This window comes from Narcine bancroftii, chromosome 1 (genome assembly GCF_036971445.1).
Source record: "Narcine bancroftii isolate sNarBan1 chromosome 1, sNarBan1.hap1, whole genome shotgun sequence".
Taxonomy (NCBI): Eukaryota; Metazoa; Chordata; class Chondrichthyes; order Torpediniformes; family Narcinidae; genus Narcine; species Narcine bancroftii.
In genome coordinates, this window is record NC_091469.1 from 360835046 (window position 1) to 360860404 (window position 25359).

The window sequence follows — 25359 nt, forward strand, 5'->3', positions numbered from 1 at the left end:
CTGAGGGAAGGAAATAGCATCCTTACAAACAACTGAATGTGAAGAGGTGTAGTCAGGAAACTGTGGGAGTCAATGGTTTTGTGAAAGATGTCAGTAAGTAGTTTGCTGTCTCTCAAGATGGAGACAGAGATATCGAGAAAGGTACTGGAGATTGACTGAGTGAATTTGAAGGCAGAGAGAAAGTTAGCAGTGTAGTTGATAAAATTGATCAGTTCATCACAGGTGCAGGACACAGTACCAATGTAGTCATCAATGTAGTGGGGAGGAGTTAGAGAGCATTACCTGTGTTGGTTTGAGATATAGATCATTGTTGCCTAGGTGGGGCCCATAGGGAGGCCCATAAAAATACCTTCTAAAAGCACAGACTATTTTGAACGTCTTCACCTTGTGTGAATTGTCTATCACCCTCTCCTGATTAATCCAATGCCTTAATTCAGTAATTTCACTGGAGCAAATTAATTCGAACACTGTTATTTTCTTAAATGAATCATGCAGCTACTTCATTCCATTCTATTATATGGCCAGGATTGAAAAACAATGAAAGTTTTCACATGTTTTGCCATCCGATTTTAATAAAACAGCATGCTATAAAGGCGTCTATTCTTGTGCACATAAAGATGGAGGGTACATCAACAGCAGGCCCACATTCATCAAAACACATCCAATACTGACATTTTATCAGATCTAGTTTCTTCTGATCACTAATGTTCAAGAAATGGAGAATTTCATTATGCATTTTTTTTTGTTTTTTGTAATAGCATAGGATGGAGAAGGTCATATCTATAACATGAAATATAAAAATACTACAGAAATTTTAAAAAAAACTTTCTCATTTTGTCTTGTATTATGCCCCCCCACAATAATTAGTGCAGAGTTTACATAATTACAACATTTTATCAGTGCTGATGGAAGTAGAATTAACTGAACTTGGTGAGTACAGCAAAATTAAAATGAAACTATTATAATCAAATTCTAAGAGCTAACGAAGCAGTATATGGGTATTTAGTCTGACAACGCAGTCAAAAATGAATCATATATATCAGCATCATTGATAGGATCTCTTATTTTTTCTTTTTACTTGCTCAGGACTAGAAGCTAAAGTTTCCTCGTCTTCCAAGCATGCCTGCCCCTTCACTCTAATAGGAATGTGCATGTCATGGACTCCCAGAAGAAAGTGATCAAAATAGACTTGATCATGTTAATGGTTTGGTAATCCAGAATCAGATGAAGGACCAGCCATTTCTCACATTTGTGAATCTTTGGAATTTTCTACCCCAGAGAATTTGGGTTATATTTGTGGTTATTGACATTCAAAGAACATAAGAAATAGGATCAGGAATTCGCACCTGCTCCACCATTCATTGAGATCATGGTTGATCTGATGACAGGGTCAGCTCCACCTACGTGCCTTTTCCCCCCATCTCTTAATTCCCCTACTATGAAAAATTCTATCCAACCTTGTCTAAAATATATTTACTGAGGTGGCCTCCACTGCTTCAATGGACAGTTAATTCCACAGATTTATTACCCTCAGGGAAAAGCAGTTCTTCTTCATCTTGAGGCTATGTTCCCTGGTACTAGTCTCCCTCACTAACTTACCTACCTCTATCTTATCTGTGCCTTTCATGATTTTGTATGCTTCTATAAGATCACCTCTCATTCTTCTAAATTCCAGCGAGTGCAGTCCCAGATGACTCAACCTCTCCCAATACGCTATCCCCTTCAACCTGGTGAACCTCCTCTGCACTGTTGCCAAAAATCAGTACATTGTTCCTCAAGTAAGGAGATCAGACTGCATGCAGTGCTCCAGATCTGGCCTCACCAGTACCTTGTACAGTTGCAGCATAACCTGCATGTAGCGACTTCCTTCCTATTCACTTATATAGTTGCTTGTAGGCTAAGTTAGGGGTTTGTCTGCGATGCACTTCTTACATAAATCAGTGATGACATCCAGTTGAATATTCTCACACAATCTTTAATATTAAACACAAAAGGGCCAACGTCGAGACAATACTGAGTTATCTTATCAAGTAACTTTCCATTATAATGTCCCTTTAACGTCCATATACAGTAACGTTATTTAACTTTGCATAGCGAGACAGTCAACAGAAACTGTCAACCCATAACTCACCCTACTCCTGGTTTCAACCCATGCTGGCTGTAGAACCTCCTTTTAAAGGCACGAAGATTCCACCTGCGCATGCTCCCCCATGCACACACTGGCCCCGACTCCAACAACTGTGCATGCTGCATGTGCAGCCATTCACTGCCAGGCCTGAACCACATGCACATGCATTGACCCAGTCCATGGCGCATGCGGACTGGCAGACATGCCAGTCCCGGCTGAAGCCACTGCCGCCAAGCTAATGACGCATGTCCCGGCCATGCTCCAGCTCTGTAAGATGTGATGACCTTGTCCATGCGTCGAGTGAGAAGAAGCCTGTGGACCTTGGGACACCGCAGGCACTTAGGGCCCAAAGAGTAGGTAAGTGAGCCTATGGCTCTTACACTGTAAATTAAACTATTAGACTACAGCATTAGTTTTGGAGATGAGTCAGAAAAATGGATAAGCCCAAAAATCGGAGCTGCTTCAATATCATTTTATGGTGGAGAAGCTCACCATTTGTGATCAGCCCAGTTCAATTTCTGCTTGTTTAAAAAAATAACAAATTGTATCAGTTAAGTTACTCCTTTACCTACCTCAATTTCAGTCCCTTACAAGCGAACAGATACTGTTGCTACAATTTAAAGACAAGCAAGTCATTTTGATCATACCAATATATATTTAATTGTCTTAATTTGTTGCATGAGCCTATATTTAAGTTTGGATTAGTATCTTCCTTTTGTTGATGTGCATCCACATCTGTTCAACGGTCATTTAGGAAACAAATAACAAAGCTTCATCCACTTCATGCCAGCTGGGTGGGGTGATGAGAGCAAAAATAAATAGCAGCTTTTCATTCAGCACAATGGGCATGCTGAGAGACTGTTTCACAAGAGCCTATAGAAGGCAATAACTTTCAATGGAGTAAGCATGAATAGAGGAAAACAACACTTCCTCAATACATTTCCTTGTCAACCCAAGATCTCATTATCTAAAAGCTATTAAACACATCAACAAACATTAGAATAAAAGTATCCAGATACATTGCTTACTTTGTCATCATCTTCACATGTCATCACATTGGAAAAGGGGATTTCAGCTTTAAACATCTTTCGACAGTGCATGAGCTGAACCAATAAGTAGCACACTGTTTTAAATTTCATCCTCTTAGCTGGCTTTATGTCCGAAAGGATCAGCCCTGGAAAAATCTGACAAAAAGTGAAATAATAATTAATCCACATTCATATCAGCTGTAGTCATGCTGTTTTAAGACATTGTTGCATATCAAAAGATTTCCTTTCGCCTCAAACCCAACTCAAACTTAACATTGCCAATCACTTTGTTTGGAAATTACTTGGAAAATTGAGGGAATATTGATAGGATGGAGAATTGGACAAAAGGCAAAGGAGGAAAAACCCAACACCCAACCCCAACCAACCAATTTTCCCCTGCAACCGCTGCAACCGTGTCTGCCTGTCCCGCATCGGACTTGTCAGCCACAAACGAGCCTGCAGCTGACGTGGACTTTTTACCCCCTCCATAAATCTTCGTCCGCGAAGCCAAGCCAAAGAAAAGAGATGATACCACATTGATGCAGAAATAAACAAAAAGATGGTGTATATAAATTAAAGTAAGACTCAACTTGAATCTTGACTTTAATACCATTGAAATGAATTGAGAACATTAGGATAAATCCTGCATTAGAAATAAAATTCAGCAAGAAAGACATATAACGTTTCTGGGTTTTTCTATAGTTACAATATTTTTTTTAAAAAGTGATAATTTTGCATGTTTTGAGGGCAATTGTGAGGAATCAGGTATCAAATATAAAATTAAATGTAAATCCAACTCAGATCAGGAGGTATCCAAAATATCTCCACATTAGGCAGCCAGAGACAAATTAACTTTATTCCCCCCCCCACCCCAGAGGTAATTGCAAAGTCATGAACTCAATTCCTTTTAGTTCATCCATTAAACCTATCTATTCACAAAAAGAATAGATAGATTTAATGGATGAAATAAAAGGAATTGAAGTATTATAGGAATAGGGTGAGAATTGTGACTGAAATGACTTGCTACATGGAAATAGTTGGTATCTATGTGGTAGCATCTACTTTTTTCCATGAACATGAACAGCCACAACCCACTTCTTTAAGAGTACAAGCCTTCCAAAGTATATAGGAATCTTCAAATCACTTCTAATTGGGATATAATTTATAGAGCTACATAAAGAATCCCTTTGGTTGGTTGGTTGATAGGTTGAAGTGCAAATATAGAAAAGCAATGCCATGTTAGTGTTGGAGGATATCCCTCCAATCACCTTTATTTTTAAGACTGATTCATGCAATCTCTGCTTTATTGGGGGGGGGGGGACAGGCTAGCTTTGGCTTGCAAGTGTTTTATGATGAATCTGTGGATTTTAAAGTATAAAGGTTTTCTATTCTTTTCTGCCTACAATCCTCAAGAAGCAAAAACACAACGTAGAGAAACTCATCAGGTCGAACAGTGAGTCGTGACTACTGCAGAACTCTTCAATCTCTTCTAGGGATACTAACTACAAGCAAAAGCATACCCTAGTTTTGCATGGAAAGTAAAATGATTGCTATCAATGGTATTGTGTCCAAGGATATACCACTGGAGCTGTATTAAGAGGTTGTATATGATGTAAAATTTCCCAGAGGATGGAAGAAAAATCAAAAGGCATATTATGTTAACCACAAAGGTGCAAGTGAATGCATTCTATACAAGTTCACCGTGAGTAAGTTTGTAACCATCCACTTAGCTATAGGTAAAGATCATGTGTGCAATTAATCAGAGCAGTTTAATAACCAAGGAAGAACATGTGATATCTCTAACTTGTCAATCAAAATGGATAGCAAACAAAAGTGACAAAAGCTCCCTACTTCTCTTTCTTAAAAATCTCTCATGACTGACAATTTGTTCTTCAGTCCTTCTATGATTTATTTGATTCAGTATCAGATTTTATCTGTGTAACTTCTTGTGATGCTTTAGTATGTTAAAGAATGTGTGTACATACAATTTGCTGTTGATGTACTAAATGGGAGATCAAATCTTACGTAAGAAGTTATTTTGAATTTATTTATTACAGTGATTCTGGACAATGATTCCGCTTTGCATCTGATCAAGTGATGATTATTTCATGCGTCAAAGATTAAATCTAGCTTATTTGAAAATGTCCACACTTCACCTATCATTTTCACATTAAGTTGAAATCACGGATTTAAGTTCTGAAGATCACCTTGAATTCCAGTACTTTCCAGTAAGTACAGATACTCCACTGGAAGCGGCCACCCCTGGATCAAATTAAATAGGGAATGGTGATGATCACAATCCCACAAATGGACTTGTAAAAGGAGTATTTTCCATTAAAATATTGGAGTGACAATCAGGTTCCTTCACAAGTAATAGAAAGAGTTCTTATTGGGCTGAATTTGTGTCCAGGTAATTGTGTGGGTGTATGAATATTAACCTGAATAAAGAAATTAATTCATAAAATAGAGCCAAATTTGACAGAAAACATAACAAAATTTCTGTCCCTCAGAATCAAACAGTGGGTGACGTTCACTATTATTGACTGATAGTGAAACAGTGAAGCTTTACAATTAAGTAGTTATATTGTTTTAAAATTGTCCTTTTGAATTCTTTCATTTGAACCAATTAAAACAATTAGAACAGAGAACCTTAGAAAGGACCAATGATGGGCAAGGGAAATAGTGATGGATGGATGTTATTTTTAAAATTAGGATTCTCAAGGTTTTATGATGCTCTCGCAGATTAGCGACTGTGGGGAGAATAGACTAATGTTTTTCAGGTGACTTATGAACTGGGTATTAGCAGGAAAATAGTATTGCATTTTGAGTGGGGTTAGAGGTGAAAAGATGGACATGGGACAGGAAATCCTGTTAGTTATGATTAGTATCCAATATGGACAGTAGCTAGATTGCTACTGTGAGTTAAAAAAATAAATTATAAACAAAAATATAAAATAAATTTGATTGCAGGTAATATTTCACTATATTACTAGGAGATATTAATGAAGGAGTGAGTGGTCACATTATTTTTAGATTATTGGATAATATGGCCACCTTTCAAAATACCTGATTGAATCAATGGGTCTGGAAAAAATTGCTCTTAATCATCATTCTGAAAAGGAATTCAGCTCCTTCCTGTACGTTAAGCCCATTAGCATTTTATTCCACATTTCCCTTACTTAAAAATAAAAGTTACCTCCACTTTCTCATTTATTTTGATCATTTTGATTTTTTTTTCCCTAATTCTTGAATTCAGCACACTAAATATATTTGGGAAGACCCTGAGAATTTATCCGATTGTCCTCATTCTCCTCTCAAGGGAACAAAATTATTTTTCTGAATACCATGTAATAGTCAAAATTTACGGACCAATTTTTAGGGTAAAATTTAAGGGGTCAACCATTGCATACAATATATGGAAAATACCAGATTTTAGGACAAAAATAAAGGGGGGTCAACTTTTACATGGCATTGAATATTAAATGTGTATATACGGTAACCCATCTGATAGCCTGATAGCTCTTCGTTTGGTATTCCCTCCTTCTATATTTTCCTTTAATGTTAAAGCCAGATACAAGTTCAACATTGTCCCTGTGGCAAGGTCAACTATATTCATGAAGCAATTTAAAAAGAATTAATAATCTTCAAATCCTAGGGAATGCATGGCATGTAATTCAACAACTGCAAGGTAGTTGCTGTATACTATCCTTATACTTGCGAGGACTGTGAGTGTATGTACTATGTAATAATCTGTACAGACGAGGTTTTGTTGGGAAATTCCATCAACAATGAATATCTGAAGTTTATCAACTGATACTTTGTATGGAGGTATTTCAATAATAAGGTATGTTGAAATTAAACAGTAGCAACTCCAGAGTCTCTGTCAAAAATGAAAATTGTTCAAGCATCAATGTATCTTCAATTACATCTTTATTGACTTCTTTGAACAATTAGGAACCCATCAGTTCCAAAGATGAATAAATTGTGAGTCTTATCTGAAACTTATTATCAATGTAAACAATCTTCTCAATGGTATCTGAATATTGAGGTGGTACTCAACTTTTCACTTGAATTTACATTGCGCCTTTAATTTGTTAAATATTACAGGCACAAGAAAGAAGCATTTTCTAACAAAAACTGACACCATGTCCTTAATACAAGTCCCTATGACAATTTGCTCAATGTGGTTGGCTTGAAGGGGAGTTTTAAAGAACTGAGGAAGAGAGAGGTAGAAAAGCGGAGATGTTTAGAGAAAGATTTCCAGAGTTTAGAGCAGTGGTTCTCAACCTTTTTCTTTCCACTCACATACCACTTTAAGTATTCCCTATGCCATACATGGTCTTTGACTAGTAAGGGTTTGCTTAAGGTGGTATGTGGGTGGAAAGAAAAAGTTTGAAAACAACTGCCTTATGCAATATTTTGTGCTGAAATCTGGGTGAATGGCATTTCCAACAGTCTAAATTTCTCTAGATCATGGGTGCTAATTCGACCTATTAAGGGTAGTCTTCATCCAAATTATCCAGCATAAATAATCCAATGCTGCTTGCAGAGATTTCAAAAGAAACTCTTGCTTTAAATATTCTCCAAAAATTAATAATAAAAGATTCTATCTCAAAAATCCATTGCTCTGTAAAGGCATGACTTTTGGATATTGAATGCAATATAGACATGCAGTCTTATCTTCCATATTTTTAAGTATAAATTTTAGTGTGATCAGTGACTAATCATTATTTCTTCCTTCTTGTATTTCATAGTCAGATTTTAAATGGGAAAACTTGCCAAGATTTTGGAATATGTTGAACACTGAGTTAATTCAGAGAGCTCATATTAATAACTAAGTGGTTCAAAATCAGAAATATAATTCTCAAGAAAAGCTTGTGTGGTGAACTGCAGTTACTCTTTAATCTGGCTCTGCCCTGTTCTATGACTGGATCCATGGCTCCTCCCTCTTCACCCTGTATCAAGGCTCCAACACCATAGCCCCTCGCCAGAAAGCCTGGGTGATAGCACAGGATAATCTTCAAATTTACTGTAAATAAAAGCCTATTGTTCTCTAACTCTAGTCTTTTGAGTTATTGACAGGGCATAATTTATATTTACAACAATTTTTTTCCAATCATGGAGCAATTCTTGAAGCCTGATAAGCTGGAGATCAACCCACAATCGCCAGAAGCCTCAGACTGCTTTGAACCCTGGCTACACTGCTTTGAGGTGTTTCTACAGAACTCCACTGGAGTCATAACCGCGGAGGCAAACAAGCTACACCAATTATTTTCCCAGGTCAGGCATTGATTGTTACTGATGATCAGAGACACCTCAGTGTACATGGAGGCAATAAACATACTCAAGGACCAGTATAGTGAGAAAGTCAATGAGATATATGCCAGGCACCCACTGGCTACCCACAGATAGTGACTGGGTGAATCGAGTGACGAGTTTCTCTGGGCCATGCGTGGACTCGCACGAGCGTGTAACTTCTAGCCTGTATCGCTGCCTAAAACACAGAGGACATGATCTAGGATGCCTATGTTGCAGGTGTCAGGTCGGACTACATACGCTAGAGGCTACTTGAGCAGAGTAAGTTGGACTTAAGAGGGGGAAATCGATCTCTTGAAATTGCTGGAGATCACTCTCTGTAACATGGAAGCATACTCGGCAAATGGCCCAGGGTCCGCCATCTTGGGATGCAGGCCCACAGGCCAGTAGCCTGCTACTGCGTTCAATGAACAAATCCACCACAGCTATGGTCTCTCAGGAGCACCCAAAGTGCTACTTCTGCAGCTAACCAAACCATCCCAGAAAAATCTGCCTGGCAAAAGACGCTACAAAAGAAGGGACATCATGCGAAGGTATGTTGATTGCAGCCACCTTCCAGTCCCAGAACTCCTTGGAGGACCGCCAGTACACCACATGTCAGTCACCATCTTGGCCACCATCAACTTCTGGGGATGACCATGCCGCAACATGGGGGCACCATCTTGGATTCCGCCAACTTCCAGGGATAAACACGCCACCGCAGACTACAAGTCAATATGGGCCAGACTACGAGCCAAAACACTGGCCTCTGCGGTGCTGGACCAAAACAGTCCATATCAAACCCCCACCACTCCCCAGTCGATGATGGACATCTCAATCAATAATCAGTTGACAAGATGTCTTTTTATCCACCCCTATATGGTGCAGCATTTCTTCCTTAAAGCAAAGCCAGAAAGCCATAAAGTCACCCTGGCCTCAAAGTCCCACTCAGCCGAGATCCGCAGCTACACCATTGTGATGCTGACCATGCAGGGCATGACTTATAGGAACTTTAAACTCTAATCATGCCACAGCTCTGCACACCAATGCTGCTGGGGTTGTACTTTCAGTGCCACCTCAAGAGTGTTAAAATGCAATATGATGGTCCTCTATGGTCGGCAACCCACAGTTCATCAGCATATCACCCTGCTTTCCAAGCCCCCCACCGCTGGCCCAACTGACACACAGTCTCTCTACTATCTGTATTGATCCCCCACCACTGTTCGCAACCTCACCCTCAACTGTAAGCCAGTCACTATAAAAAGCAGGTGATACAGTAAAGGGGACAGGGTGTTTATTAAAGCAGAGGTCTGGCTACTCCTGAATGAGGGGATCATCAATCCCAGTACCAGCCCATGGACAGCCCAAGTAGTGGGGTCAAGGGTGGGGGTAAACACAGGATGGTGATTGATTATAGTCAAACTATTAACTGCTATACACAACTGGATGCTAACCCCCTCCTTTGTGTTGTGGACATGGTCAATCAACTTACCCAATATTGTGTGCTCTCCACAATTGACCTGAAATCAGCCTACCACCAATCCCTCATCCCTCCGGAGAACCATCAGTACTCTGCATTTGAGGCAGATGGCCACCTCTACTATTTATTCAGAGTCTCCCTTATAAACAACACATTCCTTATACTAATATATCCTAACTTCAAAGTGTCTTCTTCCAAAAGCATGAGTTACAATATTCTGAATTTCAATCTCTTTAATCCAATAAATCCAACTCTATGGCTGCTGCTTTATGTAGCTTTAATTCATTGATAAAATGGATAAATATTTTGCATGTCCTCGCATTAAGACTTTCATAATGATGAATAAAAAAGCATTTATTGTCTAATGACACAAAAGCGAGATACTAGCTTAAATAAATACAGAACAGTATTTAAAGAGACAAAGAATTCAAAGAAAAATTTCTCATGCTCACGCTTCCCCTACATCTCATTGAATAATGAGCAAGCCATTAGTTTGGGTGGATATTACGACATATTGTATCATAGTTACTGTGGTAACACTACAAACAATAGTCTCTTAAAGTGACAGGAACAAAATGAACTAAGATTTTTTAAAAACAAGGTTTTAACCTTTACACCTTTGGTATTACCAATGGCATCTCCTTCTGGATTGGATGGTGGACCAAAATGACCTGTGTGCTACCGTTTCCCCAACCTAGATAATGTCACAATCTGCAGCCACAATCTGCAAGATCATGACGCCAACCTCCAGAAATTCCTCACAACAACCAAACACTAAACCTCACCTACAACAGGGATAAATGTCTTTTCCACACTACCCATCTGGTGATCCTTGGCTGTGTTGTGGAGAATGGAATTATTGGCCCTGGCCCTAACTGCATGTGCCCACTGCTAGTGTTCCTCCTTCCCCACAGACTCAAGGGACTGAAAATGTGCCTGGGGTTCTTTTCCTACTACTCCCAGTGGGTGCCTAATTATGTAGACAAGATAGGCCCGGGTAGCCTTCAGACGCATAAAAGAAGACATCGCTAAAGCCGCAACATACGCCTGGATGAATCTGCCCTGTTTCAGGTTGAGAGCAATGCTCCTAATTTCACCCTGGCTGCCACCCTGAACAAGGCAAGTTGGCCCATGGCCTTCTTCTGCCATATGCTCCAGGCCCTGAAATCCAACTCTCCTCCATCGAGGAGGCGGCTCAGGCAAAAGTTGAGGTGGTGCAGCACTGAAGGCATTACATGGCCGGCAGACATTTTACCCTCCTCACAGACAAACGAGCCATGGCATTCATGTTTAATAACAAACAATGGGGTAAGATAAAGAATGATAAAATTTTGAGGTGGAGGATCAAACTTTCCACCCATAACTACAATATTTTATATTGGCCGGGGAAGCTCAACAAGCCCCCTGATGTTCTGTCCTAAGTGACATGTGCCAATGCTCAAATAGATCACCTCAAAATCCTCTGCAATGACCTCTGCCACCCTGGTATCACGAGATTTTCCACTTCATTAAATCTCGTAACCTACCGTACTCTATCAGGGATGTCAAAAACATGACCATGGACTGCTGGGTCTGTGCAGAGTGCAAACTGTACTTCTACCAAACAGATAGGGAACACCTGGTGAAAGCCACACGGTCTTTCAAATGCCTGAGTATGGATTTCAAGGGTCACCTTCCCTCCACCACTTCAATGTGTATTTCCTCACAGTCATCAATGAGTATTCACATTTCCCATTTGCCAACCCCTGCCCAGACATGACCACTACCACAGTTATCAGGGCACTGCACAACTTGATCACCCTATTCGGGTACCTGTCATACATCCACAGTGACCAGGGTCGTCATTTCATGAGCGATAAGCTATTCCAATACCTGCTGGCCAGAGGTATCGCCACCATTATAATCACCGAGGGAACAGCCAAGTGGAGAGGGAGAACGCCATGGTGTAGAAGGCCATCATCTTTGCCCAGTCTCTCACTGGCAGGAGGTCCTTCCCGAGGTGCTCCACACAATTTGGTCACTGTTATTTGTCTGCCACCAATGCTAACCCTCACAATCAAATTTTCTCCTGCCCTCAGGAAGTCCACATCAGGACCACCCTGCCATCCTGGTTGACATTCCCAGGGCCAGTCTTGCTACAGAAGTATGAGAGGGGCCATAAAACCGACCCACTGGCCGAAAAGGTCCAGCTCCTCCATACAAACCCCCAGTATGTGTACGTGGCCTACCTGGATGGGTGTGAGGGAACTGTTTCCATCCGGGACCTCACATGTGCTGGTGCACCCGAGGAGCATTCCACCAAACAGCACCCTCCCCTCCCATGGACACACACTACATACCATGGCACCCTAGCCCCGCCCCCGCCACAGTCATTCTGGTTGAGCTGCCACTCCCCCAGTAGGTCTATTCAACACTGGAAATCCAGGATGAAACAACGGCCCCAGTTACAGCAGAGCAACTGACTCTCCACTGGTCACAACGGAAGACCAAGCCGCAGGACAGACTTAACATGTAGGACTTTTGTGAGATTTTTTGCCCCACATCAGCCCATTGGACAAAATAAAAAAAAACAAGGGGTGAATGTGGTGAACAGCTGTACTCTCATTAATCTGGCTCCGCCCTGCTCTGTGGCTCCTCCCTCTTTATCTTTATGGTCCTCCAAGACCATAAGCCCTCCCCAGAAAGCCTGGGTCACAGCACACGATGACCGTCAAATTTATTGTAAATAAAAGCCTATAGTTCTTTAACTATAGTCTTTTGAGTTATTGATAGTGCATCAATCAAATTGCTTAACAGGAAATCACATGGAATCTAAGTCTGATGGACACACCGTTCAAGACCAGTGAACATTTTTTTCCAGATTAGTACTATTTCTGTAAACATTAGAATTAAATAAAAATTGTAAAATAAAATTAACACCAAATCCTCCTGAAAGGTTTTTTCTACGTTATCTGAATTGTGGAAATGTTCTTTGGCTTGGCTTCACGAACGAAGATTAATGGAGGGGTAATGTCCACGTCAGCTGGAGGCTCGTTTGTGGCTGACAAGGGAAAATTGGTCGGTTGGGGTTGGGTGTTGGGTTTTTCCTCCTTGTAACAACATTGTAATCTGACAGCAATGATCTCTGAGAAGCTAACTCGCAAGTTTTTCTGCAGTTAGTGTTATCTCAGCTCTGTGTTCTATATTAATTTAGTTTCCAGACCTTACTGTCCTCATCATTTTTTTATTGCATTGAATCCACTTCTAGCAAGAAGTTTAACAAGTTGAACAGATCCCTTGCTTTTCATAACTCACATAACATGCCCTTAGAGACAACACATGTTGCACAAAATCTGTTCCTGCAAACTCGATGCATCCTGAATAAGGAGAAGCGCTGCTGTAAGTCTTAAAAAAAACCCCAACTGGCTTACTGCAAGTTCATTCAAAATTCCCACCATCCATCTCCAAGCATTCTCTCTCAATTTCTCCACTGCACCAACATCTGACTTACTCTTCTTATCATCTCAAAACTGGGGATTTAGGGTGGGCCAACTGTTTGATGCCTGAAACTCATTGGTGAGCTCAGGTCTTAGAGACCTTGGTCTCTTCCTAGATAGCTACAGGGAGGCTCAGCTTATGCTCACTGGCTTTGAGGTGTTCTTTTTAAAATCACAGTGTGGTCCCATGAAGGAATTAGGGGTAAAAGCTTGGAAACATAAGTGCTAATTTCTCTTCTTTCTTTGGCTTGGCTTCGCGGACGAAGATTTATGGAGGGGGTAAAAAAGTCCACGTCAGCTGCAGGCTCGTTTGTGGCTGACCAGTCCGATGCGGGACAGGCAGACACGATTGCAGCGGTTGCAAGGGAAAATTGGTTGGTTGGTTGGGGTTGGGGTTGGGGGTTGGGGTTGGGTGTTGGGTTGCTAATTTCTAAATACTTGTCATTCTACATAATTCAGAAACTGGAATCTCAGTTGTATCTTAATATTTAAATGTATTTTTTCTGTCTGTAAATCTTAACGAATCAAGAGATTGATTTTGACTTACTTTCCTTCGATGAGAGGGCACGATGAAGAAGGTTTCAATCTTATGCTTTTTAAGGAAATTGTTTCTCTCATGCCCATATCCTACTTCAACTTCATAATCTCCATTCAGGCACTCCAAGGTAGTCTTTGTTATATGAACCTTTCTATAACCAAAGTGAAGATATTAAGAGTAATACCTGCAGCCAATTATTGAATTAATTATGAACAAGAGATTATGATAGGCCTCTAATTACTATTCTTAAGTCATTTGGGACTGGCCAGACCTGTTGACGTTTAAGCCAATTCTGTATTTTTTTTCCTAATAACAAAAAACAGCAATATCAAAATGGCAAGACATTCTATGAAAGCTCTGTTTTTTTTGTGACACATTGATAAAATGCATGGCTTCAGTGTACAGCTGAAAGCTCCTTAGTCAATATGATCACATTAACATTTATGCACTACAAAACCATCACAATTTACAAATACTAATTGTAAATTATATCACCATTATATATATTTTCAGTTTGCTAAAGAAAAGTAAAAGGCTATTTCTTGCCATTTCCAGATTAGTATCCACTTTCAAGTGACTTTAATTCTCCCATGACAGGGGCAGATGGAACATTTTATCTTATTTCCACAATTACTCTAATCTGGGACAAAGCATCAATGGTATAGGATGCCATAGACGCTCTGTGGTTAGTAAACCATTACTTAAGGTGGTATGTGAGTGGAAAGAAAATGCTTTAAAAACTTATCACCGATCTCTTGCTTCAAAGAACAATTGATCATTTTCTGAGGAGAACATAAACAAATGGAACTGTCCATCTGCACAATGTGAAATATAAAGTGCAAACTAAAGTAGTTAGCATAAAATTAATGGTTTCAGAAAATAGATTGAGTGGAGCTGTTCTTTCAGTGCCACACTATTGAAAGAGTACTTACCACTGAGTGAAACATGATAACCATCATTTCTGCATTAGGTCATATCACTTTTGTGAATTCAGCTGGGCATTTTCCTTTGTGAGACATGCTTACATGATACAAGTGAAATTCAATTGGGTTATCCCCAGAACAACCATCATTTTGGAGCACCAGACTGGGTTACTCCTTTTTTTTAATCTCTAACTGTTTTGGCACACCCTCCCTACTTCATCACATTAGTGTGGGTAGGAAGAGGCCAGGGTGAAAAATTAAGGCCAAAGGCCATATCCTGAAAAATCCTCATTGTTCCTTTGTTGAGAAGCTGCCAAGGGTGATGTACATAATTATGAAATGCCTAAATAGTGAGGTCAGGAAGCACCCACTTTCCTTACCTGAACCAATCCTATCTATCTAAGAATTAAACAATTAACTAGTAAAAGATTAGAAGGGTTTGCGGAGGTTTGGTGTGACATTGGAAACCCAGGCAAATTTCTACAGATGTGTGGTGGAAAGTGTGCAAATTTACTGCACCACAGTCTGGTATGAGGACACCGATACACCTGAGCATAAACGCCTGCAAAAGGTAGTGGATACAGCTCAGGACATCACAGGCAAAACCCTTTTCATCATCAAGAGGATGTACAGGAAATACTGCTGCATCATCAAGGATCCACGTCACCCAGCACATGCTCTGTTCTCGCTGCTACCATCAGGAAAGACATATAGGTGCAACAAGACTCCCACCACCAGATTCAGGAACAGCTGCTACACCTCCACCATAAGATTCCTCCACAAAAATTTCCAATCAGGGACTCATTTAAGAACTCTTACTTTTGTAGTTAATTGATTATTATTTTTTTCTCTGTATTGCACAGTTTGTTTATATTTCTCTATTTGTTTACATGTGTACACATATTACAGATTTTTTCCACTACCAACAAGTGGTAAATTCTGCCTCGCCCACAGGAAAAAGAATTTCAGGGTTGTATGTGATGTCATGTATGTAATCTAACAATAAATCTTAAATCTGAGAGTTGAAGAAAAGTTTGTTAATTGTAAAAGGATTGAATAACAGTTGTTTCAAGGAAAAAGAATTGGGGTTCTGGAAATCACCGTCAGTAAGTATGATAAAAGCAGAAACTGTCATCAGATTAAAACATGCTCAGAAGACCACTTAAAAAGTTGTAACACATGAGAGCTGGCAATAGGGTGTAAAGTACATTGTTCAGTTCTGTACACGTACACAATGGGCCACTGTGCCTCAGGATGCACTGTTTTACTCTCCTGTCCATTCATAACCATCATCTGAACTACCTGCAGGCACATTTGATCCACACCATCAGCTGTAGTCTATCCTTAACCTTTACCTTTCCCATCTAGTCAACCTTCACTCCTCCCAGCATGTCTTTCCTCCACCATCTGCTCGCCCTATTGGAAGTCCTTCTGGAACATGGATCAGGCCAATAACTATTGATTCCCTTCCCCCACTGATTCCCTGGGATCATGCCACACATTTTTCCCTGATTACATGTAATGCTACCATTAGGAAAGACGCCGCTTTAGTTGCCCATTCAGAGCCAGCTCTTCAGCGCTTGACGTCCTGTTTTGCAGAAACTGCCAAAATGTTTGGCCTGGAAGTCAGCCTGAAGAAAACTGAGGTCCTCCATCAGCCAGCTCCCCACCATGAAATACCAGCCTCACCCCCCCCCCCCCCCACATCTCCATTGGGCACACAAAACTCAAAATGGTCAACCAGTTTACCTATCTCGGCTGCACCATTTCATCGGATGCAAGGATCGACAACGAGGTAGACAACAGACTCGCTAAGGCAAATAGCGCCTTTGGAAGACTACACAAAAGAGGAAAAAAAAAGAAAGAAAAAAAAAGGTGCCACAAGATTCACACCACCAGATTCAGGAACAGCTGCCACACCTCCACCATAAGATTCCTCAACAAAAATTTCCAATCAGGGACTTATTTAAGGACTCTTACTTTTGCAGTTAATTGATTATTTTTTATTCTCTGTATTGCACAGTTCCATTTGGAAGCACCTGGAATTATTCTCTAAATCAAATATTCTCTTCTCCTTTATCTGTTTTGACTATCAACTTAACTAATCCACCAATAAACATTGAAATTGCACTTAGAACTTTTAGAGATCAACTCAATATTCTGTGGCTTTTATCTACAATTTGCCAGTCATTTTTTCCTGATTTTGATTTGTGTTAAACCACATACCTATAGGTATGTTATTGAAATAGCTTTCTGGATGGTGGCACATTTAAAGAAGAATCTTTCTAGAGGATTTTATTAAAGTTCTGTTCTTTGCATTATGTTTTGATATATGGCCACAAATCTATGTTTTTGTCCATCACCTTCCTGCATTCAACACACAAACTCACACAGATTCAACAGATGCACAAAAGTAAAACACAATAGAACAATATAACTTGTTACAGAGAGTTCATCAGTCTATCTCCGATCAGAAAATCATTACATAAAAGGTGAGTCAGAAAATTTAAAAATTGAAGATTATAGTGAATGACTGCAAATGAACACTCATGGATGAGACATCTTTGAAAGGAGTGCACATATCACATGCATTTCAAATATGGTAGATTCCACATTTTTTTTTTGCCTGAAAGACATGTAGGTGGATAAAGTGTATGGTTGCATTTTTGTGATGAAAATTTGTCAAATATTCCATCAATTAGCATAATTCATTCAACAATTTGCAGTTAATATTCATTATTCTATTTCATGGTCCATAAGCATCAACTATTGAATACTTTGGTTACATGATTGGAGCCTGCAACTTGCCATTATTGACCAGACCAGCATTCCAGCTGATCTAAATCTTTGAACTATTAGACACCTGGATACAGTTAAAACAAAACATAGATCTGCTGTTAACTATTAAAAACATTGTTGTATGAAAAATTGTTTTTCACACAGTTACCTGCATTTTTGACAATAACATTAAATCTATGTCCCCTACCCCTTGTACTTTCAGCTAATGGGGAACAATTTTACATTTTCTATATCAATGGTTCTCAACCTTTTTTTGCCCACTCACATACCACCTTAAGTAATGGTTTACTAACCACAGAGCATCTATGGCATCCTATACCATTGATGCTTTGTCATTAGTAAGGGATTACTTAAGGTGGCATGTGAGTGGAAAAAAAGATTGAGAACCACTGATCTAATCTCAATGGATCATTATCCTGTACAATTCTGTCAAATCTCCTTTTCTCTGAGAAGAAGCACCTCAGTTTTAAAACTAACCTTGTAGCTAACCACCTTCAACCTTGGTAAATTTCTGGTCAACAGCTCTGCATCTTTCAAAGACCTTCATGTTCTTCCTTGAGTGTGATGATCAGAATTAATCTTGTTATGGGATCATTGGAGATTCATAAATATTCAACAAAACTTTTCCTTTCTAGTTCTCATCGTGAACCCGAATATCCCACTAGTTAGATCACACTTGAAGTATTGAATGCATTTTTACTCACCACACCATAGGAAAGGTGTGGTTGCACTGGACAGTGTAAAACTTGAGTTAAGGGGAGAGATTGGATAGGCTGAGTATATCTTCCTGGAATGCTAATGTGTGATCTGATAGAACGATATAAAATTGTAAGAGGCAGAGAATGATGATCAGAACCTCTTTCCCATGGTAGGGGATAGCAAAAACAAGGATGTGTGTTTAAGGTGTGAGAAAGGAGCTTAAAAAGAAATTTGGGGCAACAAATTTGCTTTTCACAGAGTGATTGGTATCTGGAATTCACTGCCAACAATGGTGAGTTACATGCAAGGTTTATGTGATATTTAAACAGATACTTAAATAGGCAAGGCATAGACATAATATGTAGGCATAGTTACAAACATAATGCAGGCAAATTGCAGTAGTGTAGATGGGCAAATAGATCAGCACGGACACAGTTGGCAGAAAGGCCTGTTATGTACAATACCACACTATGAGCCTCTGCTTTGCTCATTAATCTCCCGATATGTCACGCCATCTTCTAGGATCCACAGCCTTGAAATCTCTTGCTTCCCCAGTAGCTGCACACCTTTTGAACTGAATCATTGTCTATAGGTCTCTTCTTATTCTTGCCAAAATATATTGCCTCACAATTTTACATGTTAAATGCCACCTCTCGATTGATTGCCATTCTTCTAGCCTATAAAGATCAAATTGTTATGATCCTTATGGTTTGCCGTATCCCTGGGTTTTGAAACTTTATTGTGCATTCCAATCACCAAATTCTTTAAACATTTTTTTGCAGAGTAAAAGTCCCAATTCTGTTTTTTGGATAGATCTCTAATAACCCTCTGGTCTGAAAAACAACCATTTGTCACAACTCACTGTTTTTGTCCATAAGATATTTTTTTAATCCAAGCTGACACTGACCTTATTATTCAATGAACTCCAATTTATTTTGTTTTAATTTAGAGATTTGGCACAGTAAACAGGCCCTTCCGGCACATGAGCCCAAGCCACTTAAATACATAATGTCACCAATACCACCTTGTATGTCTTTGGAATATGGGAGGAAACCAGAGCATCCAGAGGAAACCTACGCACACACAGGAAGAAACTACAAATTCCTTACAGATAGCACCAGATTCAAACTTGGATTGCTGGCACTGTAAGAGTGTTGTGCTAACCATTACACTAACTGTCCTGTCCTAACAATGTTAACCAACATGTTAGAATCCATACTCATAATATCCCTGCATTTGCTTTCTCGGTTACATTGTCACAAAGCTCAATCAGATTGAACATGTCTTCAAGTGCATGCAGGGTCTCCTAATTTGTTTAAATCTCTATCCAATCTATTCCCTGATCATGATTTGAAAATCCTACTTGCTAAAAAAATTTAAAATGACTAACCTGGAATTACAAGGTACATTATAAACATTTTTTTTGCATGAAGGCATCCCACTTATCAATTTCTAGTCCTCTAGTATCCCTTCAGATCTCTGGAAGACCTGAAGAGCATGACAAGCACATCCATATATCTAACTCTTGACAACTTGGAACACACATCATCTGGACCAGGCAGGTTATCAACTCTAAGCACTGGCAGACCTTCTGGCACATCCTGTCTATCAGTTTTGATCCTATCTAATATGTTTACCATGTTTGTTTCTACTTGGTATAAAGAGATTGCTGGCTAAATGTTCCATAAATAATTTACCAACCTCCTTTCCCTCTAAACATTTATCACATTTTTTTCTGTAATAGATCCAATCTCTTACTTTATATTGCATTTTAGACAACGTAGAAGACTTTTGTCTTCTCTTTCACATTCACTACCATTCTATACTCACATTAACTTTGCCACTTCAGTTTTGCTCTTTAGCTGTTTTGCAAATAATTCACCTGACATACATTGTATAGTATCTTTTTATTTGTTGCATTAAATTCTCGATCTGCATCAACCACGAGTCCTGGCTCTGGCACGTACATCCCCAAACTGATTGCACCAGAAACATTTGCTTCTTACATATCTTGTATATCAGTCTTGTGTTCAATTTTTACCCTGACTTCATCCCCTTTCAACCCATTAAACTTAACTTCTTAAAATTCTACTTATGGTAATTTATTGGCTTTGTTAGATGATAGAATCTAAGTGTACTGATTTCATACTAAAAAGCCTTCTTCACCACCCTATTCACGTGAGTTTCTACCTTCAGGGAACGATGTACCGTCACTCCTAAATCTTTCTGCTCTTCTGTATTCCTCAATGCTCTCCCATTTACCACGTATGTCCTATTCTGATTCTTCTTACCAAAATGAAGCACCTCACACTTATCAGCATTAAATTCCATCTGCCATTTTTCAGCCCACTTTTCTAAGCAGCCCAAATCCCTCTGCAATCCTTGAAAACCTTCTTCATTATCCACTATTCCACCTATCTTAGTATCGTCTGCATATTTACTAATCCAATTCACCACCCCATCATCTAGATCATTAATGTATATAACGAACAACAATGGGCCCAATACAGATCCTTGAGGCACTGGTCACCGGCCTCCAACCTGACAGACAATTTTGCACTACCACTCTCTGGCCTCTCCCTTTCAGCCAATGTTCAATCCATTTGACTATCTTAAAATTTATACCGAAAGACTGCACCTTCCTAACTAACCTTCCATGTGGTACATTATCGAAGGCCTTACTGAAGTCCATATAGACAACATCCACTGTGCTACCCTCATCCACATTCCTAGTCACCTCTTCAAAAAATTCAATCAGATTGGTCAAACATGACCTTCCTCCCACAAATCCATGTTGAGTGCTCCTGATCAGACCCTGTCTATCCAGATGTTTATAAGTACTATCTCTAAGAATTTTCTCCATTAATTTACCTACCACAGACGTCAAACTTACAGGCCGATAGTTGCCTATCAGAAATTCATCAACCACCTTTCTGTTTACTCATATTTATCCAATCAATATTTGAGGAACTAAAATCTCAATGTATCAGCACTGTTGAGATCTTGTGCATCCATCCAGGTTTTTCCCGTTTTGCCCTCTCACTGTTAGAAGAACTATGGAGTACAAGGGAAGCATAATTATACTTCTGGGTAACAGACGTTTTTGGATTAAAAAAAATAACTGTTGGAGGAAGTTGATAGTTCGCTCAGGTAATTGATATTTTGGGTCGAGACCCTACATCAGGACTGCAAGAGTAGAGAGGTGGTATCCAATATAAAGTGATGAGAGGGAGGGATGAAGCAAAGGCTGGAAGAAAATAGGTAGAACTACTGAGGATTGCAGTCAGAGCCAGATGTGGTAAGAGGTATTTGGGAGACAGCAGCTGAAGTTTGATAGTAAAGAGGTTAGGAAGGAGAGAAAAAAAGGAGAGATGAGCCAGGTTGGGGGAAGGGGTGTGGAAAGGGAGATTGGAAGCATAGACAGAGTCTAGATGGTGCTAAATAGAGATGCAAGAGCTTGTGGATGCTGGAATCAAATAAGTAATGAGTATGGTAAATGGAATCAGATAAAGGAGGGATAATGGGCAGATGGAAGCATTGGGGGGGAGGGGGGTCTTCTTAACTCTGACCAAATATCTTCCTTTTTCACTCATCTCAACTTCCTCCTCCCACACACAAGTGCTAGAAGACTCTCTTTTCCCAATATTACAATGTCTTCCCTAATCTGTAATGCCACTCAAAATCTTACTCTCTTCTCCAGTTTTATCTGATTGCTGCAACTGTGTGTGTGACTCATCCTGCCGTGGCCACAATCTCTCTCCCTTCTCCCATCAAAAGCAATATTCAAGGACAGTTACTGAATGACCTCCTTCAAGTAAAATAATGTTGCTCTTACTCTATTCCAATGGTTCTCAACCTTTTGCTTACGACTTACACACCACCAGAAGCAATCCCTTACAAACCACAGTGTATTGATCGTATAGGATGTCATAGATGCTCTATATTTAGTAGTAAGGGATTACTTAAGGTGGTAAGTAAGTGGAGAAAAAAGATTGAGGACCACTGCTCTATTCGAACTAAGCTCTCTCTGCAACCCTACCCTCTATACTGTGCTTTATTATGATAAAATTATGTATGGATAGACTTGCTGGATAGAATGCAAAACAAACCATTTCACTGTACCTTGGCACATTGTACCTTAGCACCATTTTAAATTTAGAGAATATTGTTGTACATTGTCATTTGGGAAACTGTAACAGCATGATATTGAGATTTATGTTTGTATTCCTTGTAATTCTGCTTAATCTTTTTACATTTAATGTGGCACTATCTCTTTCTCTCATGTTTTACACAATTCTCGCTCCTTTAGTCCTTTTTATTTAACCCCCAGCCCAAACAAATTTAAATTCTAAACCATCTCATGGTACTTCTACACAAGGATAATGAGTTAAATTCTTTCATATCTTTGCCTTCTTCATCTTCCTTAAGGCCGACTATTTTATATTGTTTCTCCTATTATAGTTTTCCATTATATCTATCTTCTGAGCTAACAGCTCCTGTGTTTCTTTAAATTTTTTTTATCAAATTCTTCCAATTTCTTTTTTTAAGTCATCTACCTCCATTTCTATGGCTGTTTCTCGTTCTTCCACCTTGTCTACTCTTTTTCCTATTTCTGTCATGACCAGCTCTAATCTATTCACTTTTTCTTCTGTACCTTTTATTCTTTTTATTTCACTGAATTCTTGTGTCTGCCATTCTTTTAATGTCTCCATATATTTTTAAAGATTTTTTTATCCATGTACTGTCCCTTCCCTTCATCTTCCATTTCTCTGTGTAGAGTTTGATGTTCTCCCTCCTCTTCTTCTGGGTCCACTCCAGGATCTATATCTACCTCTGTCTCTTCTGATCTTCTTGCTGGGTTGTTTATTTTATTTTGTTGGGTATTTTTGTTTTTATTATTTTTATTAAAGGTGTCTTGGTGTTGGTCGTCTTCCTCTGGGTTGGTTATCTGTTGTTAATTTCCTTTTTTTATGTTAATGATAATGAATTCAGCCAATTGCATTAGAGTAAATTGTTCCTCTTTGTAGAAATAGGAAATATTCAATTCCATTCCATGTTTACTCCAGATCAATTAGATTGTCATATGAGTCTCAACAGAATGTGTGCACTGTTTGTGAAATAATGACACATGTCATATTAATGAGTGTTTGCATGCAAATACCTGCTGGGTGTAAATATATAATGTAATTAATTGGCTTGCACCAAAAAGGATCTCATCGTTTCCATGAAGATATAGAGTGAAACCCCAAGCAACTAACTGGCAGCCTCAAGCAGCAGGGAAAAAATTGAGGAAAATAAATTTAAAATGGTAGATTAAAAAAAAACGCAAATTTAAAATTGTCAAAGGAAATGGTCTCTGAAGTAACACATGAACCTTTGGTGAAGATGGGAGGAAATATTCAGCCAGTAGAGTACCTTGGTCGTACTTTGCTTGTAGCAGCTATTTGAATAATGTTGTGTTTGAAGAAAATGGCGTCACCCAGAATGAAATGCTCACCTCTCTTAAAGTGTCTCCTTATCCCCGCTAATAAAAGTTGCCCCAATCAGAGGCTTTATGTGTAAACTTGGAGAAGGGGGAGTTAATTATTTCTAATGCTATTTTTTGTGTTATGGACCTTGGACAACTATTATTTTTGGAGCACTGAAATGCAGTGGGAGAGAGAGAGAGAGGAGCGCATGCTGTGGGAAGCACTGAATCCACGCGCTGGGAGAATTGACAGCTATCAGGAATGTGAGAGCTATGCACTGGAAGAATTTACAGCTGTCAGGAGCATGAGAGCCCCACTTTGAAGCAGGTGAGCTGGTGGAGAGTGCGGCCGCTGTTGTCAACCCCTTTCTACCAATCAGGAGAGCTGAAACCACGCGCTGGGGCAGTTGAAGATCCCAGCATACTGAGCTTGAATTGTCAGAAAGATGACAGTTGATTGGACGGCGGCGAGTCAAATGGTTGGTCGGTGTGTGGGTGCCTGGCAACTTCACAAGGCAGGAGGCTGAGTTGCTTTGTTCACGGGTGCCAGGATTGCCATGTGGAACTGTCTTGTCAGTGTGCTCACCCAGCAACTTCAGTGGGAGGAAGGGATATTGATTATTTTGTCAGTGGGTGCCAGCACTGTTGTCCTGACAGCAGCTTGTGACACTCTGATTCCTTGAGTGTGTGTCACCGACCTATGCTTCTCCAGTCCCCTTTCAAGAGGAGGACTTTGTGTGGCAGAGGTCACTTGACAACTCTTTAAAAAAAAAGGCTTCAGAGGTGCAGACCTAGTGTTCGTGACTTGGAGGTCACTGTGTGAAAATTCCCTTCGTGAAGAAATTAAAGGCGGTCATTACCACATTAGAAGACTCAGGAAAGTCTCTTGTGTTACCCTGCCAAGGTCGTAAGCCTGCAGTGATAACAGTCATCTCTCTCCACGTCCAACTAAAAGACCAGTGTGCAACTAAACTAAGAAACCCACACCTAGAGACCAGATTCTGTGGACTATTCCTTTGATGTGACTGACTTGAGGTTTTGTTTTGAGTGCTTTCTTTTGGGGCATTTTGAGCATGGAACATAATGGTCTGGGTTTTTTTTTGCATACATGCTATAATTATCTGTTGTTAGTATATAGTTGCCATAAAGGCTTATGTTTGGGTCTTAAGTTTATTGAGTTAATTCCATTATTGACAAATGTTAATAAATTTTGAGTTAAGCTTAACCCATCTGTTTAAGCATCTCTCAATTGCTGCTGGTGAGGAGTAATATTTGTCTTTCGGGCATTTCCCTGGAGGGTGAGGAACCTGCCGATGCAGTGACGGTTAAATATTTTCAAAGAATGTGAATGAAAATAAAGTAAAATGCTTTAATGTTTATATATTCATGCTTGTGAAGTTTGTTCAATGTAAGTACAGCATGGCATTTTTTGTCTTTTAAACTGTTTATTCTTAATCCAGTGTATTAGTTAGACATTGTAAGAGTAAGTCTCAAGCAACCGTAAAGTAAACTTATCCAGCATTTAC

The 25359-nt window shown here is 39.5% G+C and overlaps 1 protein-coding gene across 2 annotated transcripts in view; it reads right to left on the minus strand.

Annotated features, from left to right (window-relative positions):
- LOC138752637 (adenylate cyclase type 1-like) overlaps positions 1–25359 on the minus strand; it is a 288403-nt gene that overhangs the window by 101992 nt on the left and 161052 nt on the right. Inside the window, exons 6-7 of one of the 2 annotated variants that reach the window (XM_069915391.1) lie at positions 13955–14096; positions 3157–3312 (exon numbers count right to left, since the gene is read on the minus strand). In XM_069915391.1, coding sequence (XP_069771492.1) covers positions 3157–3312; positions 13955–14096 — 298 coding nt within the window. Of the gene's footprint in view, positions 1–3123; positions 3313–13954; positions 14097–25359 lie in introns of both variants that reach the window. The other variant, XM_069915395.1, reaches the window with a different exon arrangement.